General features: G+C 38.4%; 1 protein-coding gene and 1 long non-coding RNA gene across 7 annotated transcripts in view; one reads left to right on the plus strand and one right to left on the minus strand.

Annotated features, from left to right (window-relative positions):
- The window catches only part of LOC147822921 (uncharacterized), a 408,296-nt gene that overhangs the window by 283,843 nt on the left and 104,263 nt on the right, over positions 1-20,190 (minus strand). The window lies entirely within an intron of this gene.
- Positions 1-20,190, plus strand: part of Trpc7 (transient receptor potential cation channel subfamily C member 7) — a 188,457-nt gene that overhangs the window by 50,929 nt on the left and 117,338 nt on the right. For all 3 annotated transcript variants that reach the window (XM_013077533.3, XM_087194729.1, XM_087194728.1), the window contains exon 3: positions 12,019-12,201. In XM_013077533.3, the coding sequence (XP_012932987.2) occupies positions 12,019-12,201 (183 nt within the window). The remainder of the gene's footprint in view (positions 1-12,018; positions 12,202-20,190) is intronic.

Genomic DNA, 20,190 nt, shown 5'->3' on the forward strand with positions numbered 1-20,190 from the left:
ATTGTTGGATCTTGCTTCTTGACTCACTCTGCCAGTCTATTTCTTTTGATTGGTAAATTGAGACCATTATCGTTGATGGTTATAACTGATATGTACTGACTTATCATTGTCATGACTTTTTCTTTTTCTTGGGTTCTCCCCCTTTACATTTAATTTCTTCTTGTGCCATATGGGTTCATTCTGCTTTGCTTCCTGGGATTGTGATCCTCTTTGTCTGTTCCTATCATATTGTGTAAAAATTTTTGGAGTGCAGGTTTGGCATTCACAAAGTTCCTAAGGTGCTCTTTGTCATGAAAGTATCTTATTCCTCCATCAATTTTGAAAGATAGTTTTACAGGGTACATCAATCTGGGTTGGAGGCTGTTTTCTTTTAGGGCTTGGAATACATCATTCTAAGCTCTTCTTGCCTTGATGGTTTGTGTTGAGAAGTCTGTTGTGATTCTGATGGGCTTTCTTTTGTATGTGATTTGTTTCTTTTCTCTAACTGCTTGTAGAACTTTGTTCTTCTGTTGAGTTTCTGGAATCTTAACAATTATATGCCTATGTGTAGATTTTTTTTTTTGATCAAGGCTATTTGGAGTCCTGTATGCCTCCCTTATGTGTATGTCAAGTTCTTTTCCTCTGCTTGGGAGTTTTTTTATGTCATCTGCACTCTCTCCTGTTTCTTCTTTGACTCCAATCACTCTTATGTTATTCTTCTTTGCATTGTCTAGCACTTGCTGGATTAATATCTCATATTCCCTTATTATTTTGAGGCAATTTTTTTCCTGGTCATTAATTGCAATCCTATCTTCTGTATCTGAAATTCTGTCCTCACATTGGTTCATTCTGCTGTGTAGACTTTCAATGGAGTTTTTCATCTCCTGGAAATCTATTTGCAACTGTTTTATGGATTCCATATGCTTCCTATGTTGGGATTCCATCATGTACCTCAGCTCCTCTCTAGATTAATTAATCATGCCTTGTACTAGGAGCACAATCCCTGCTATTATCTGAGAAATTATTTCTGATTTCATTTTTTCCAGATCCCCTTTTTTTCCAGTTCGGTGGGTCCAGGTGGTTGAGTATCAGAGTGTTCCATCTCATTTCCCTTTGGGGGTTGCTGTAGGTGATCTGGAAGTCTGGTTTTGAGACTTATTTATGTGTCTTCTCATTTTGACCAGAGGTGGGGGGTGCTGTTGGTGCCCACATGGCTCACCTCCTCTGAGCTGGGAGAGGTGGGACGGGGACCAGGAGTGGCAGGATGGATGGTGGCCTGGAAGCCCCTTCCTCTAGGCCAGGAGTGGTGGGACAGTGACTCTAAGCCCCTTCCTCTGGGCTGGGAGTGTCGCTACAGATGGCAGCCCAAAAGGCCTTTCCTCTGGGCTGGGAGTCACAGGACGGATAGTGGCTGGGAAGCCCCTTCCTCTGGGCTGGGAGTGGCATGCTGGATGGTGGCCCAGAAGCCCCTTCCTCTGGACCAGGAGCAGTGTGATGGTGGCTCGGACGCCCCTACCTCTGGGCCAGGAGTGGCTGGATGGTCAGTGGCCTGGAAGCCCCTTCCTCTGGGCTGGGAGTGGCGGGACAGATGGTGGCCCAAAAGCCCTTTCCTCTGGGCCAGGATGATTAGTATTTTTCTGATTCTAGTGTTGCACACCTTTCCTTGTGCTGTACTGGCTATTTATCATCTTCTTATGTCTACTTTTTAATTAGGTTGTCTATTAATGAGCTGTAAGAGTTCTGTATATATTCTGGTTATAGGTTATATGCATTGGAAATATGGTCTGTTTAAGGACAGCTTTTCATTGTAATGATGTCATTTTAAAGTTCTAAATTTTGATTGAATCTCATTTATCCATTTTTTCTTTTATACATCATGGTTTTTTTGTATCCTAGTAAGTTCTTGCCTACCCTAAATTCATAAACATTTTCTCTTATAGTTCCTTCTTAAAGTTTTATAGTTTTAGTCTTTCATGTTTCAGTTCATAGATCCTTTCAAGTTATTTTTATGTATGGAAATAAAGGGTTGAGGTTAATTTTTTATATATGGATACCAGGTATTCTAGTGCCATTTGCTGAAAACACTATCTTTTCTTTGGCTTTTGAATTGAGTTTATATTCTATAAAATGTTAATGTTAAATTATCTTTCAAAACTCAGTGGACCATGTATGTGTGGTTCTATTTCTAGATTCTCTGCTTTATTCTAATGATCTATATGTCTTTCCTTACACCAACACTGCCTTGATTACTGTAGCTTTAGAGGAAGTCTTAAAATTAGGTACTAAACCTCTTCCAATACTGTTTTTTTTTCTTTTTACTTTTCTAGGTCCTTTGTACTCCTACATAACTTTTAAATTTCAATATCCAATTCTTCACTTATAGCAAGTATACATAGACCTGAATTTTTATATATACCTTGTGTTTTCTAACCCTGCTAAATTCAAATACAAGTTCTAGAGGATCCTAGAGATTTCTTAGTATTTTCTCTGTAGATGATCATTTCATCTACATATAAAGATTTTGCTTCTACCTTCCCAATCCTATCCTAACTGTGTCATTGTATTGCCAGAGTATTTTGATTTAGGCCTATGTTTCAAAGTTTAATGGACAGATGAGAAGTAGGCATATCTGCCCTTGTTCCCCACCTTACAGAGAAACCATTGTATCTTCTCCATTCATATAAGGTGTTTTTGCTGGAAGTATGTCTTTAATCTGTTGAGAAGGTTCTGTTCTACTTCTAGTCTCCTGATATCTTTTACCATGAACAACTGTAGAATTTAGTCCAATACTTTTTCTCCAACTACTCACAGGATCATATGGCTTTTTCCTTTCCTCTGTTAAAATGATGACTTTTGGGGGTGGATCTTCTAATACTGAACCAACACAGCCAGCCCTATAATAAAGCCACTTTCTACATAATGCCAGATCTGACTTCTAATAGTTTGTTTTGTTAAGCAAATTTCTATCTATGTTCATACATTTTTCTTCTATTATCTTTATCCAGTTTTAGGATTAATACAATCTTGATTTCCTAAAATGAGGGGAGAAATGTTACTTTATTTTTCTGCTTTAAATGTTCGATATAATTTATCAGTTAAAATGTATACAAGCCTGTTGTTGTCATATAGGTAGGTTTCCAAGCTAGGAATATATTTTAATAGGCACTATTCAAATTTTATATTTCCTCCAGAGTTAGTTTCATTAATTTGTTTTCCAAGGTACTTCTTAGAAGTTTTCAAATTTATTTCAAAACATTTTTTGCAATATGCTCTCTATATCCTTTTAAATTCTGTAAAATCTGTGGTAATGTCTCCTAGATCTTGATATTGTAATTTTTAAAATATATAATTGATATTGTGTAATAGGAAGAAAAGGTCTAAAGGAGCAGGGGAAGTGGGAGGGGTAGGGGAAAGGAAAGTAGGGAAAAGAAAAAATATGAGGAAAGGGAAAAAATGGAAACAAAGTCTTTGCAAATAGGAAGGGTGGAGGGTGTGAAGGGAGGGCAGGGGAAGGGGGAAAAAAATAAGAACCAAGATACTCATGTAATTGTACAAGATCCAAATGATGTATGTAACTGTATCTTATACCTAAAATGTACCAATAAAGTTAATGTGGGGGGGGGGAAAGAACTAGGACTGGAAGTCCCATTTGACCCAGCCATTTCCCAGCTGGGTATTTTCCAAAAGAAATTTTTTTAATTATACCAGTGATATATGTGCCCCCATGTTCATAGCAGCACAATTTGTACTAGCTAAAACTTGGAAGCAGCCTAAATGCCCATCAACTGGAGACTGGATAAAGAAAATGTGGGGGTTTTTTATAAGATGGAGTACTACTCAGCCATAAAAAATGAAAAATTAGAGACATTTATAGCTAAAATGGATGCACATTGAGGCGATACTCTTTTTTTTTTTTTTTTAGGCTGGGGATTTATTTTTTTAATTAATTTTATTGACACATTTTAGTTATACAATTCATTTACATTTATCCTTGGGTGTTTGTACCTGTACATGATATATCTTGGTTCTTATTTTGTTTCCCCACTACCTGTGCGCCCTTCACCCCCTCTGCCCTTACCTATTTACATAGATTTCATTTCCATTTTTTTTTTTCGTTTCTCATAGTTTTTCCTTTCCCTCTTTTCCTTTCCCCTTCTCCTCCCTTCACTCCTTGTTCTTTGGACCTTTTTTCCTATTTCAAATTATCAATTATTCCTTAATCATTTTAATCCTTGTTTACACTATCAGTTTCTCACACTAGTGAAACTATTCAGTTTTTACATGTGTGTCCTATTTATTTCCCTTAAGAGTATGCCCTCAAAATGCATCCATTTAGCTATAAATGACTCTAGTTTTTTGTTCTTTATGACTGAGTAGTACTCCATTTTATTAAAAAAAAAAAAAGCCACATTTTCTTTATCTACTTTCCAGTTGATGGGCACTTGGGCTGCTTCCAAGCTTTAGCTATTACAAACTGTGCCACTATGAACATGTGTGCACATACATCACTGTGGTATGATTCTTTTAATTCTTTTGGAAAGATACCCAGCAGGGGAATAGCTGGGTCATATGGGACTAGTCCTAGTTCTTTGAGGTATCTCCATACTGACTTCCACAGTGGTTGCACCAGTTTGCACTCCCACCAACAATGGAGAAGGGTTCCTTTCTCCCCACAACCCTACCAGCATTTGTTATTTGTTGATTTCTTGATAGCAGCCATTCTTTCTGGGGTGAGGTGAAATCTCAGGGTTGTTTTCATCTGCATCTCTTGAATGACCAGTGATGTTGAACATTTTTTCATATATTCTTTCTCTTTTCTAATTGCTGTGGCTAATGTTTCCAGAACTATATTGAACAGGATTGGTGATAGTGGGCATCCTTGTCTTCTTCCTGATTTTAGCGTGAAAGTTTTCAGTTTTTGACCATTTAGTATGATGTTGGCTGTTGGTTTTTCATAGATAGCCTTAATCAGGTTAAGATAAAGACCTTCTATTCCAATTTTCTGTAGGGTTTTTATCATGAATGGGTGCTGGATTTTGTTCCAAGTTTTTTCTGCATCTATTGAGATGATCATATGGTTTTTGTCCTTGACTCTGTTAATATGGTGTATTACATTTATTGATTTACAAATGTTGAACCATCCTTGCATCCCTGGGATAAATCCAACTTGGTCAGGGTGTATGATCTTCTTGATGACACTGTATTCTGTTTCCCAGTATCTTGTTGAGGATTTTTGCATCTATGTTCATTAGGGAGATTGGTCTGTAGTTCTCTTATTGGGTTGGGTCTTTCCTTGGTTTTGGAATCAAAATTAACACTTGCTTCCAGGAATGAATTTGGAAGTATTGCTTCTCTTTCAATTTTCTTGATGAGTTTAAAGAGTAATGGCGTTAGCTCTTCTTTAAATGTCTTGTAAAATTCAGCAGTGAAGCCATCCAGACCTGGGCTTTTCTTTGTTGGTAAATATTTTATTGCATTTTCAATTTCACTCATTGTAATTGGGGTGTTTAAAATTTCTATATCTTCTTCATTTAACTTTGGCAATTCGTATGTATCTAGGAATCTGCCCATTTCTTCTGTGTTATCTATTTTATTGGAGTACAGGTTCTCGAAGTAGGTATTGATGACCCTTTGGATTTCTGTTGAATCTGTTGTGACTTCACCTTTTTCATTCTTAATTGCATGTATTTGTGCCTTTTCTTTCCTTTTGTTGATAAGGTTGGCTAAAGGTTTATAGATTTTACTTATTCTTTCAAAAAACCAACTCTTTGATTCATTGATTTTTTGTATCATTCTCTTAGTCTCCATTGCATTGATTTCTGCCCTGATCTTTATAATTTCCTCTCTTGTACGAGCTTTGGATTCATTATGCTCTTCTTTTTCTAGGGGCTTGAGGTTCTGCATTAGGTTATTTATCTGAGTTTTCTCTGTTTTCCTAATATGGGCATTCACTGCTATGAATTTCCCATGTAGAACTGCTTTTTTGTGTCCCACAGATTCCTGTATGTTGCACTGGCATTATCATTTACTTGTAGAAACTGTTTAATTTCTTCTTTAATTACTTCTGTGACCCATTGGTTGTTCAAGAGGGTGTTATTCAGTTTCCATGTGTTTGCTGGGGTTTTGCGGTTTCTTATGTTATTGATCTCCAATTTTATTGCACTATGATCTGATAATATACACAGGGTAACTTCAATTCTTTTACATTTACTTAGACATGTCCTATGAGGCTAGCCTGTGGTCTATTCTGGAGAATGACCCATGTGCAGCCAAAAAGAATGTGTCTTCCAATTTTGTGAGGTGGAACACTCTATAAACATCTATTAAGTCCATTTGTTCAATAGCTTGGTTCAGTTCTAGAATTTCCTTTTTAACTTTTTGTCTAGATGATCTGTCTATTTGTGACAGTGGGGTATTGAGGTCCCCCACTACAATTGTGTTAGTGTTTGTTTGGTTTTTCATGTCTATTAATATTTGTTTTGTATAGCTGGGGGTATTTGTATTTGATGCATAGATATTTAGGATTGTCATCTCTTCCTCTTGTATTGTTCCCTTCACAAGGATGTTGTGACCATCTTTGTCTCTCTTAATTAGTTTTGGTTTGAAATCTACTTTGTCTACAAATAAGATTGCTACCCCTGCTTTCTTCTGGGTTAATGTGGTATGGAGAACTGTTTTCCATCCTTTTACTTTCAGTCTATGAGTTTCTTTTTGAGTTAGGTGTGTTTCTTGTATACTGCATATTGTTGCATTTTCCTTTTTAATCCATTCTGCCAGTCTATTTCTTTTGATTGGTGAATTGAAGCCATTAACATTGAGGGTTATAACTGATAGACATTGATTTATCCTTGTCATGCTGTTTTACTTTTGTTGGCTCTTTTATTTCTTATTTTTCCCACTTTCCCTTTAGTGTCTTACCTTGCCTAGTGAATTCCCTCTGTTGGGCCTCATGGAGTTGTGGCCTTCATTGCTTTTTTCTAGGATATTGTTTAGAATTTCTTGGAGTGCTGGTTTGGTGTTCATGAAATTCCTCAGGTGTTCTTTGTCATGGAAGTATCTAATTTCCCCATCAATTTTGAAAGATAGTTTTGCAGGATACAACATTCTAGGTTGGAAGTTATTTTCTTTTAGGGCTTAGGGCTTGAAATACTTCACTCCAGGCTTTCCTTGATTTGAGGGTTTGTGTTGAAAAGTCTGCTGTGATTTTGATGGGCTTTCATTTGTAGGTTATTTGTTTCTTTTCTCTAACTGCTTGTAGGATTTTGTTTTTCTGTTGGGTTTCTGGGATCTTGACTATTATATGTCTAGATGTAGATTTTTTTTTATTGTGGCTAGTTGGAGTTCTATATGCCTCACTTATCTGTATGTCCAATTCTCTACCTCTGTCTGGGGAGTTTTCCACTATTACTTCTGTGAACAGTTTTTTTATGTCAATTGTGCTTTCTCCTGTTTTTTCATGGACTCCTATCAGTCTTATGTTATTCTTCTTTGAATCGTCTAGCAGTTGTTCATTGATTTCTCATGGTCCCTTGCTATTTTTAAGAAATCTCTATTTTCATGGTCTCTAACCACAATTCTATCTTCTATATTTGATAATCTATCTTCAGATTCCTTAATCGGCTGTGGATACTTTCAGTGGAGTTTTTGATCTCCTGAATATCTGTTTGAAGCTGTTTCATGGATTCCATTTCTTTCTTATGTTGTGTGATCATAGTTTCCATTTCTTTCTTATGCTGTGTATTCATGGCTTCCAGCATGTTCTTGAGCTCATCTATTTTTTATCTGTTTCTGTTCTAGATCCTCTAATCATGTCTTTCACTCTGCTCACCATATCTAGATATCTGGGAGATTATTTCTGCTTTGAATTTTTCTAGAGCCTCATTCATCTGTTTTGTTACTTCCTGTGCTATCAGTTCAGGGTATCCAGGTGGTTGGTTATGGGTCTTTTCCATCTCATTTCCCCCAGGATTTACCCTTGGTGGGGTGGAAGTCTGAGTTTGTGCCTTGCTTAAATGTCTTCTCATTTTTGTTTTTGGTACTGTCCTTGCTTTAACTCCTGGGTTGATAATTTGAAATTGCTTATTATAGGTACCTTTGTTGCTTGTAATTAGAACCCTTATGAAATGATTGCTTCTCAGAGATGTCTTCCAGATATAGCTGGTCTTCAAGTTTTGAGTCTCTAATGACTCTAAGGCTATCTCATTTTCCTTATACTAGGAAGGTTCATTGACTAGATCAATAACAACACCTTAGTCCAAGTGATACAATCAGCAACACCATTGCATCAAGTACATCTTCAAAAATGACATTTTGTGGTAGTTATTAATCTATCACCTTTAGCTGTGTGAATTAAATCAAGATCGAGGACCAGCCCAACATATAGTGAATAAACTGTTCAATATAACAACTTTACCCTTTGGGATGGGGAGTTAAGAAGGGGTTGGGGAGGGAGGGACAGATGGGAAGAAGGATAGGGGAAGGTTAGCAGTGTGGCCAGAGGACACAGTTGAGATGGAAAAAGAGAATAATAGGAAAATAAAGAAGAACTCTGAAAGAGGACCAAAACAGGGATATAAAGGGAAGATGAACAATGTGGGAGAGCAAGAGAGTGAGTGTAAGAGAGAGAGAAAGGAAAGAGAAAAGAAAGAAGAAAAGAAAAGAGGAGAGAAAAACAAATATTTGCAAAGAGTAGGAAAAAAATTAAAGATAAGAGGAGCAAAAGAAAAGAAAAGAGAAAAAAACAAACTAATAATACTAATTTTGGGAATAAAAAAAACAATGAAGATGTAGGGCCTCTTTCAGGGTATGTCTCTACTGTCACAATAGACAAAGAGGGTAGCAGTGTGCAGATATGAGTCAATGAGTCTCAGCAAGCTAGTCGCAGACCCATGAGATTCAGGCAGATTTCTGGCTGCAAGTTCCAAGTTGAGCTCCCTGTACTCCTGTAGGGTTGAACTCTGCAGAGTTGTATTGCAGGTTCCATCTACCCTTCCCCTGAAGACAGACCGGGTCCTGATGGGAGGTGAAGATGACTCCAACTTACCCAGTACTGTGGTCTGCTGGTCTGGTGTCCTCTGCATCTTTGTAGTGTGGAACTAGGTGGCTGTACAGAGAAGAGGCCAGAGGAGCAGGGTGGGGGCAGTGTCCAGTGGATTGCTACCAGGGCATGGGCTGATTTGGCATGTTCCTCGTGACTCGCAACCTCTGTAGGGCGTCCACAGACCTGCCTGTCTGCAGCGGGCTGATTCAGCATGTTCTGCATGACTTGTGACCTCTCTGAGGCAATACTCTTAAGTGAAATAAATAGGACACATGTGTAAATACCGAATAGTTTCTCTACTGTGAGAAACTGAAAGTGTAAATAAGGACTAAAACGTATAGTCAATAGTGTGAAATGGGAAGAAAAGGGCCAAAAGGGAAGGGGAAGTGGGAGGGATAGGGAGAAGGAAAGAAGAGAATGGAATTAATATCAGAAAATGGAAAAATGTAAACAAAGTCTTTGTAAATAGGGATAGATGGAGGGGTTGAAGGGAGGGCAGGGGAAGGGGGAAAAATAAGAACCAAGAGAGATTATGTAAAGGTGCAAATTTCCAATGATGAATGTCATTATATTGTATACCTAAAATGTACCAATGATTAAAATGAATAATTGATAATGTGAAATAGGAAGAAAAGGTCCAAAGGGGTAGGAGAAATGGGAGAGGTAGGGAAAAGGAAAGAAGGGAAAGGAAAAATTATGAGAAATGGAAAAAATAGAAAGAAAGTCTCTGTAAATAGGGAAGGGGGGGGTGAAGGGAGGGCAGGGAATGGGGAAAAACTAAGAACCAAGATACATCATGTAAAGGTACAAGTTCCCAATGAGAAATGTAAATGTATTGTATACCTAAAATGTGCCAATAAAAGAATTTAAGGGGAAAAAAAAAGAGCCCAGGGAAGAGACAATCTCCAATGAAGTACTACTTTCTGTTCCAAACTGCTGAAGCCAGAGGTGTACAGGCTCAGGTCAGAACAGCCTGACTTGTTCCTAGCATGGAGGAGGGGCCAAGATCTAGGTCAACCCCGTCCCATTTCCTGTATCCATCCATGTGTTTAATTCTAAAGACAAGAGTTTCTACCAAGAGTTGAGGTCTGCTCTAGCCAACAGGATCTGTTTTACCAGGAACAAGAAAAAAATGACTCCTTGTTCTAGGAAAGAGGCAATACATTTTGTGGGGGTTGGAGATCCAGAGAATATGAGCTGCAGTGAAGGTTCTGAAAGAGTTGAGTGGGTTAATGTGGTGAGCTGACGCACTTTGTCCATTTTGCTGAGACCATTGTATGTTGCTTCCCATCTCTAGTTCATTAGGGCTCTGTAGAATAATTTACCTAGGACAAGCTCTGAGCAAGTTTTACTAGTTTTGTTCTTATGGAAATTCAAAGGGTGGATCCCCAGCCTTCCTCAGTCCAATACTACTCAGAGACCACATTTGCCTAGTTAATTGCTAACTTTTGATTATCTGGTACACAGCAGTTCCTCTATAATTAATGAAAGAATGAATGAATGATGGACATATATGTGTTAGGGATGAGGAAATACAGAACACAGTTCTTCATGTCACTATACAGCCCTGTAAGGTGCTAAAACCAAGAACATTTCAAGTATCTTACTTGAATTTTTTTCTGTGACAATCTGCCTCAGCTGAGTAGTCATTTTTCCACTTAAAATTTCTGAAACCCTCTTCTTTTACACAAATTACACACAAAAATAAAGACCAACCAATCTTGTCAGAAAGTACTTTCTTGATCCTTTTCCTTTCCCTAGTAAACAAGCATTTACTTACATCCTTCTCTAACACAAAGTGATATTTTGATACAGCGCTGCTGGAAGGAAACAAGAATCATTAATTCAGAAAAATGACTGAGCTTCTGTAGTTTGCCAGGTTCCCACCTATTTGCTGAGGAATCCAGGTTCTGGAAAAACAAAAATGCACTCCTGTTTGCCAACTAGGTTTTATGAGTCGGAGAGTTGTTGACATTGATTAACACTGAAAGTGACACTTGGTTGGCCCTTATGTAGTTTCAAAATAGACTTGTTTCAACTAAGAAACTAACAAGGAAGCCTCTAGGGGGAAATATTTGAGAGGAGTAGTGATATAAGGATGACATGAAACATTCTATTGTTCAACAAATTGGATCATTATTTGAAATTTAAACAACATGTCTTGCGGGAGAGAGAAGTTGGCATATCAGTAGAAAAAAAAGTGAGCTTCTCAATGATATTCAAAAAGAGGTACTTAAGGAAAGGAAGCGTAAAATCCAGGAGCAACTCATTTTAAAAAATTGAACAATAAAAAGGTAAAGAGCAAAAGATATATTCAACAGACAGGTAATTTAAGGAGCCACAATTTGCCATACATAGATTTGTAGTAAGAAAAGATCCTGTTAGATGTAAATTACATTTGATTTTTATATTTATACTTTACAAGCCAATTTTCCAACACATTTTTAAAAAGCACATCTGTAAAAAAGATTTTTCAATGTTTTTCTTGTAAATTTTTGCTTTCCAGTAAAACCATCACTTATAGGTTGGTGCTACATGAGTGAAGCATTATGTCTACCATCTTAAAAGTCCATGTCCTTATTACTCCTCGCTTACAACTGGCTCAGAATTGAGCACAGAGAACTACTTAAAAAACCCAGGATGGCCTGTGGGCAGGCACTGAAATCACTTAGAAAGCTGACTTAAAAAACAGATTCCTTGCCCCCCCCACCTCAAGAATTCTGATGCCTAGGCATCTACCACTCTAGCATGCACCTTAAGATGACTCTGATGCACATAGCCCATGGACTACACTTGACAAATGCTAGCTTAGACAAGATGTATTCTAGGTGGTGTGTCAAGAGAAACAGCCCTACCATCTGGATCCAGCACATCGTCTTGGTTCCAAGGCTCCATAAGCTCACATTTGGTGGACAGTTGCTGATCAACACTGCTGTGCTAGGCAAGCCGATCTGTGGGGCTTTGTGTGACACACCCCTGATTTCTCTTTATTCTGTTAGAATGATTACAGGAAGTTATCTATGCAATGCAAGGATTTTGTGGTGGGCGTGCTGGACCTGTGCCGAGACACAGAAGAAGTGGAAGCGATTTTAAATGGTGATGTGAACTTCCAAGTCTGGTCCGACCACCACCGTCCGAGTCTGAGCCGGATCAAACTCGCCATTAAATACGAAGTCAAGAAGGTAAGCTTTCCCACTTTTCCTGGTTTTCCTGCCTCGCCTCACAGAGCCACTGGCCTAACTTTGTACCCATAAATATTTCATATTCCCAAAGGTGACTGTGATGACCCCCAAATTCTCTCTAGACAGCGAACTACTAGTCTTGCAGGGCTGTGCAGATCTCACCACCTCTTCCCATCTCAACCCCCAGGCCCCCAGGAGAGAGAAATCATGAATAGGCCATGAGCCTGGAGAACAGAAAAGGGTATTTTCAGCCTCAAAACTATTAGGACAATGTTATAGTGTGGGCTTCTATCAGCTAGCAAGCCAATTGTAAGTCTTGATGAGAAACATGTAACTCAGGTCTTTCAGTAGCATCAGTTGAACTTTCTCTGTGTTACTAGGGACTAGTTGTGTAGAAAAATGTTAGTGTAAAAGGCTTGTGGGATCCATGGTCCATGGAAGCTCAGAAAAATTCTACTCCAAAGGCATATGAAAGCCCTAAATAGGAAGCTCAAGTAGTCTTTCCCAAAGCTCATCCCATCTCAATAGACATCAAGGTGTCTTAAATGGCCACTGTCACTTAGTAGCCCTCATACCCACAGTAGTAAAAGTTAATTATATTTTCACTCTGGACATACTCTGTATCCTTTAAAATCTGCTCTGTTAGATGGCAAGATTCATCGTGAAACTGGAGAGCTCCAAACATCCTTATGTTTAAATGTACTTTGCACACAAGCAAGGCAACAAGCCATTTTTTAAGGATTTTTATTCCCCCAGAGCTATTTCACATGGTCAAAACTGAATGGTATTTTAATGCCCCCAAACTGGCCTCTGGGTATTTCTTTTCTGCTCTGATTATTTTAATTTGTGTGGGGTCAGCCAGCCTTCAACTAATGACATTTATCTGTGGAATTCATCTAGGAAGACCTTCCAAGTTTGATAAAATCTTTCTGCCCTTTTACTTCAATAATAATCATAAATCCTAAGTAAAGTGGATTTTTTTCTAATAGTCTTAGTCCCAAAGATAAAACTGATAAAACACTGATGGATGAGATGGTGATGAGATTCATGCTGGAAAGCACAGAGTTGCTGCAGTTCTGGGGGAAGTCATATTGCAGTTTTAAGTGTGCAGGTATTTTCTTAACTCAGGGAAACTCAAATTTTAGCTTAACCCTAGAGCACACAGAAATTTTTGGGTTTTTTCCAAAGCACAACAGTCACTTCTTGCAATTAATGACATATCCACACTCTTGAGTTCAGGTTCAAACTATCCCTGCTATGAAGGCTGTTTTGCATTAGTAAAAATGAGCTTGAGTTTCCAGAATTACATACACGTTTTTCTTTCCCATAGCAGAGTATCTTCTTGTCTCTCAGCACAGGGGAAAGGTGAAGATATCTTTAAAAATCAATAGAAAAACAGATGCTTTGCATCTGTAAATTTACAGTCAGTTTTAACTATTCATGAGCAATTATTAGAGTCCATATCATGTAGGCATTAACTGTTTTTCTGAAACATAAATTCAAATCTCCCAGCAAAAATATCATTGAGGATAGAGCTACTCAGTAAGTCCAGAACTGTAGCCACTACCTCATAGCTAAATGTTTCCTCTCATTGTCAGTTACCAAGTACAAATGGCCCTGATAATGAATGAGATGAAAAAGTGAAGCCCTCCATGAACATGACAGTTTGGGTCAGAATAAAAAGGTTTCATGAGGGAAGTTATTTGCTCTAGTGGTATTTTCCAATTAGGGGAGTCATAAAGGTCTTGGGAAATATCCATCATGAATGTCAAGTGTCTGCTGCCATCCATAGGCAGGAAGATGATAAACAACCTACATTAAAATGCCGGGCTTACTTATTTCAAAGACCTCCAGAAAATAAATTCTCTCAAACCATGTATACCATCATGCAACAGTAGACTCCTAGCTTTCCTTGACATTATTCTATTATGAATCATGGGCAAAATACCTAATTTTAAAAGGTTTATTAATATCATAATGGGCTTCCATTTTTATAAGCCTTAACATGCTTGCATGGGAATGATAACTCTGAGTATTTGAATTGCAAAATGAGTACCACCAAGGCCTAGTTGCAAATACATTGCCTCCTATATCCAAGATAGATTAGACAGATAGATAGATACATACATACATACATACATACATACATACATTTGTATTGAGTATATATACAATAAAAAATTTCTAAAGGATGTCAAGTCCACCCATTAATTCAATGATCAAAGCAAACTATTCTTGACAGTTTCATGGCTGCTAATTAGGTTGCTTTAAAAAAAAAACAGAAGAGAAAGGGTTTGGGGTTCAAATAAATTTGGAAACCTAAATTAAACATAGTCAAACAAAATTCTTTCCTTAAAGACATGATAGAGCCCTTACTGTGCATCAATACTCTAAAAGAAGGTATAGAATACCTTCCTTGACCGCAAAACTCTGTATCTCAGGATGAGACTAGTTTTCTATAGATCAGTCTTAGGAAATTCTCACATAGAATTAGCCTTTATGACTAGGAAATGCCTGGATCTGAAGGTGAATGCTGCTCTGTGACCAGTATTGCACCTTTCATTAAACGTCTGCCTTTTGCTTCACAGCAGGACTGGTCCATGTCTTGGCTCAGTCACAATATTAACCTCCATTAGACAAAGACAAGTGTCCCAGTATGGTACAAGGGAGTGCCTCCTAAATAGGACAGAAGCCTGACTTCTGTCCTAGGAGACTAGATTTGTAGATTGATTCATACACTAACTATGTGGTCTTGGACAAAACACGGAAGCTCTCTGAAACTCATTTTCCAACTACAAAATGGACATAGGAGCTTTTGCTTCAGAGGTTTTAGGAACCTTCAGATAATAAAAGAGGAAATGCTCTGACAATTATAAAGTCTCCTATATCTCCAAGAGGAAGTGTCACTGCTCCCTCCTGTGACTACTTCCTCTTGAAACTCTGGTTGCCTTCAGAGACATTTTCTATCCTGTCCTTTGTTATATTCCCCCCGAGAATGCCAGAAATGTCCACCTAGATAAGGACATCATATAGCCGAAAATTTTTCCCCAAAAGATCAGATGCCTTACAAAGATATGGTTGTTATCCATGACTTCTGCCTCCCCAGTAACCCAGGAGGATGTATCATCTGAAATCTTAGCTATGGTGTTCAGGAGGCAGTGTTGGAGATGTGGCTAAGAGGGTGCCCACTAAGGTCAATTCTGGGTGTAACCATTTATTAATGGAGTCTCTTAGCCTCTCTGTTTCACTTTCCTCATTATAAAGGTAAGATAATGTGCCTACTTCATAGGGTTATGATCAGACTCAAATGGGATAGAGTACATATCCCTCAAATATCCTTAACCTATAGGTATAAATGTGGCATTATTAATACACACATTACAATGGCTTGAAGTCAAGGCCCACATTGCTGTAGGACATTTCTGTTACTCACCTCAGTTCATCTCAGACCTTGTAGGCTACAATCCCTTTAGAACCAAACTTATGATAAAAGAAGGATAAGCTCTTCTCCATGCTGAGTCATACCAAAGCTCAGTAGCAAATCCACTTTTATCCCACAGTTGGGATCCCCCTCCCCTCTCCCCTCTCCCTTCTCTCTGTCTCCTCTCCCCCATCTCCCTCCTCTAGGGCCATTATGGGTAATAGACAGCTTGCTATCCTCTCCATCTCTTTCTGTCTCTGTCCCCAGGTATCATCCCTAAATATCTTTCTCAAAGGTGCACTTCTCTCATAACGTATTGGCTCCAAATAAATGTTTATAAGATTCCCAACCCAACCAACTGTGGATAAAAGCAGAGGACTCAACCAGTCTGGACTCCAAATCAGGCTCAGCTGGTCCCAGGCTGCACCCATAATGGGAACCTGGTGTTAGGACATGTAGACACAGCTCCTAATGCCCTAATGGAATTTGCATTCACTCCTTCCTCTCCCTCCTCCTTATTGTTTCTTCATCTCTGCACTTAACAGGAATAATGTTTTTTCTTTTTTTCCCCAGTTCATCTCTTTATCATTCATTCCTCTAGTCTACCTTAATGAGAATAAGATGAATTTCTTATTAACTACAAAAGAACTCCATGGTCATCAGTCCTTTAGGCTTAATTTCCAAAGGCAAGTAGGACAAAGAGACCCAGAATGTCCTGTCTTCTATGATACAAGCCTTAATTACACCTATAAAAGGGATGAAGCCTCTTTGGCCATAACTAAGCAAAGGTTTGTGGTTGGAAAAAAAGAAGGAAAATACATGAATATTTTTGCAAAATATATTACTCTCATAGCTAAAAACATGTTGGCTATAAGGCAGCATGGTAGTATCACCAAGAATGGTTACTTCCATCTGACAAATTATTTATTTATTTATTTATTTATTTATTTATTGTTTAAAAACTTTTCAGTAGTACACATTTGTGATACATAATGCGTACATTTATTGTGGGGAATTGGTATATATACATACTGCATCTTAATCTGAAAAATCATTTTAGCCACCATCAATGAGCTCTACAAACATTGAGCTCAACCTGCTAGAAAAGCCAAAGAGAATAAGACACAGCCTTGCCCCAAACAAGCTAGATCTAGTGAGTAAGGTGAGATAAGCATCCTAAACGTAACAGCAACAATCTCTGCACAGTGAGAGTTGTCTCTTACATACTTCTAGCTGAGCAAAGTCCAATTCACTGCTCTGACTTCTTTGAGACTTCCTGGTGGCCCCTAGTTCTAGCATCTTGGGATACAGCATGATTTGGGAAACCCTGGTCAGGATGTCAGCCATTTTTCCTTCCAACTATGAGACTCATACTCTCCTCAACAAATAACTCCAAGCCAAGCATGTTAGTGCATGACTATAATCCCAGAACTCCAGGAAGCTGAGATGGGAGGATTTCAAATTCAAGTTCAGCCTGGGTGACTTAGTGATTTGGTTAGACACTGTCTCAAAAAAATAAAAGGTCTACTATCTAGAATATATAAAGAACTTTAAAAAATCAAACCGCCCAAATTTAAAGACCCAATCCAAAAATGGGCATGTAAAATGAATAGATATTTCTCAGACAAAGAAATAGAAATAGCAAATAAACATTTGAAAAAATGTTCAACATCTTTGGTCATCTGAGAGATGCAGATGAAAACAACACTGAGATTCCACCTCCCCCCAGAAAGAATGGCTGCCATCAAGAAATCAACCAATAACAAATGTTGGCAGGGTTGTGGGGGTAAAGGAACACTTCTCCACTGTTGGTGGGAGTGTAGACTGGTGCAACCACTGTGGAAATCACTGTGGAGATACCTCAAGAACTAGGACTGGAAGTCCCATTTGACCCAGCTATTCCTCTACTGAGTATCTTCCCCAAAGAATTAAAAGAATCATACCACAGTGATATATGTGCACTCATGTTCATAGCAGCACAGTTTGTAATAGCTGAAACTTGGAAACAGCCCAGTTTCCCAACAACTGGAGACTAGATGAAGAAGATGTGCTTTTTTTATAAAATGAAATACTACTCAGCCATAAAGAATGAGAAAATAGAGACATTTATAACTAAATGGGTGCATATTGAGGTGATACTCTTAAGTGAAATAAATAGGACACACGCGTAAATACCAAATACTTTTTCTGGTGTGAGAAATTGAAAGTGTAAATATGGATTGAAATGTATAATAGATAATGTGAAATAGGAAGAAAAGATCCAAAGGGGAAGGGGAATTGAGAGGGGTAGGGGAAGGGAAAGGAATAAATATGAGAAAAGGAAAAAAAAGAAACAAAGTCTTTGTAAATAGGGAGGGTTTTAGGGGTTGAAGGGAGGGCAGGGGAATGGGGAAAAAAATAAGACACAGACACACTGCTCCAGAAGTTTCCAGACCCTGGAACTTTGGAGGCACCTCTTCCTGGTTCTGCCAAGCTCTGTGGGTTACTGATCCCTCAGAAAGCTAGTCTCACATGAAATTAAGACCTAGAGAGTTCCATGCGGAGGGAGGGAAAAGCCCAAAGGTCTGGGTGGATCCTCACCATTCCTACCTCAGAAAAGCAGTTTCCTTTCTCTTCACATTATTATTTTAAGGAAGTAATATTCCCTATGGTTTTTATTCATTTACTACTCATTTAACAAATACCCACTGACGTCCACCACATTACCAGCTCTGTGCTGAGCGCTGAGAACACTGAAAAGACCAAGATCCAGACTCAGTTTTGATGGGGTCATATACTGATAAAGAAAGAGTATGAACAAAAAGTTTACCCTTTGTCTAAATCAGGCATATAGGAGTGAGTGAGGGTCAATAGAGAGGTCCTGGACAGCTCTGTATGGCAGCTCAGGAAGTTTCCCCAATGCAGAAAGGTCGCTTTGGCCGGGGTGATTTCACTGATGAGAAATGCCAGGTGAGATGGCAAATGAGGCAGGGAAAAGTGAAAGGAAAAAGCCACTGATCTCTGAGAAAGAGAAACATTTTGAGGGAATATATTCAGAAGGGGATGACCATTTCCCTGTGGCTGCTTCACTATGGGGAAAGAAATAGGCCAAGAGTCTTGCCAACAACCAGATCCTTGAAGACATTAATGTGCCATGCACAGGCACCTGGACTGTACTGCCAGGAGTATCCAATAGGACTAGCTATCATGATGGTAGTGTTCTATTTTCTACTGTCCACTATGATAGCTGTGAGCCTCATGAGACTAATTATCATTTGAAAAGTGGCTAATGTGATTATAGAACTGATTTATCAATAGTTTTTTTAATTAATCAATTTAAATGTCAACAGGTGGCTAGTGATTACCAAATTGGACAGCTCAGCTATATATGTTCATTCTTGCATTTAACAAGCATTTACTGAATGATTACAAAGTGTGCTTTGCAAATCATTGTGGCTCATGGTAGTGACTGAAAGTGTTGTGATCTTAACCATATTGGGATGATAGACAATAATCAAAACATCACACAAATAACTTGTAATGCTGCAATTATAAGTACTATAAAAGACATGTAGATGAAATTATGAGAACTTCTAAAGTAGGTGTGACCTAAGCAGGGAAATCAGTGAAGGTCCTCTGAAGAGCTCACAGGCTTTTACTCTTTGTTTCTGTTACATTGTAAAGAATCAGTCATGCCTCCAGCTCCATGAGCTGCAGGACCAGAAACATAATCTTGCCATGTGATTTAAAGGAGAGAAAAATAGAGCTATTTGGAAAATAGCACTAATGATTACCACAGAAGAAAGCTTAAAAGAATTCATATTGATAGTTTTAACTATTCTCTGTAAATAGGAAGCAGAATCATCTTCTGAGGTAGAAGACAGCCTGAAGAAAATAAAATTTAAAACAATTAATGTTTCAGAAAAATCTGCTGGAGATAGCAGAGAGAGGAATAAGGGTAGGGATTGTAAAGTCTTTAGCAGTAGCCTACATTTTTAATACAAATGGAAGATTTCCACAAAAGATAGTAATACAACAAGCCAGTGTCCTTCACAAACCTCAATCCCTATTGTCAACTTCAAGATTCTTTTATAGACATGAGACTAGAAAGGCACAAAATGTACCTGTAGGTCACAGCACCATGGAAGATTCCCCTCAGAGAAGAATATCAAGGAATGAGGGGGTGCTTGGAGGGACCATTTCCACCCACACCATCACTCCATCTAAAGTTGGACCAAATGATCATCTTGTGCACATTCTACAATCATGCCATAAACTGACCCATTTTTTTATCCTAGAAAATAGAACTTGTAGAAAGCATATTCTGTTATGGCTGGGAGCCTGATTGCCCACATTCTCCTATACTATGTATGTGGCTTTAGACAAGTTACTTAACCTGTTGGCCTGCAGGGCCTCACAGACACAGTGGACACTGCTCCAACCTCAAGAGCCTCTGACCTAAATATGTACTCAGAAACAGAGTGATGCTGAACAGTAGATAATACAAATGGCTAACATCCGTTCCCTAGCTTGGTGACCATGGGTCGGATGGTGGAAAGAGAGCAAATGATCTCTGCTGAGTACTGTTT

Source organism: Heterocephalus glaber, unplaced genomic scaffold (genome assembly GCF_053883595.1).
Source record: "Heterocephalus glaber isolate CG9 unplaced genomic scaffold, H.glaber_assembly_v1.0 deba00001606, whole genome shotgun sequence".
Taxonomy (NCBI): domain Eukaryota; kingdom Metazoa; phylum Chordata; class Mammalia; order Rodentia; family Bathyergidae; genus Heterocephalus; species Heterocephalus glaber.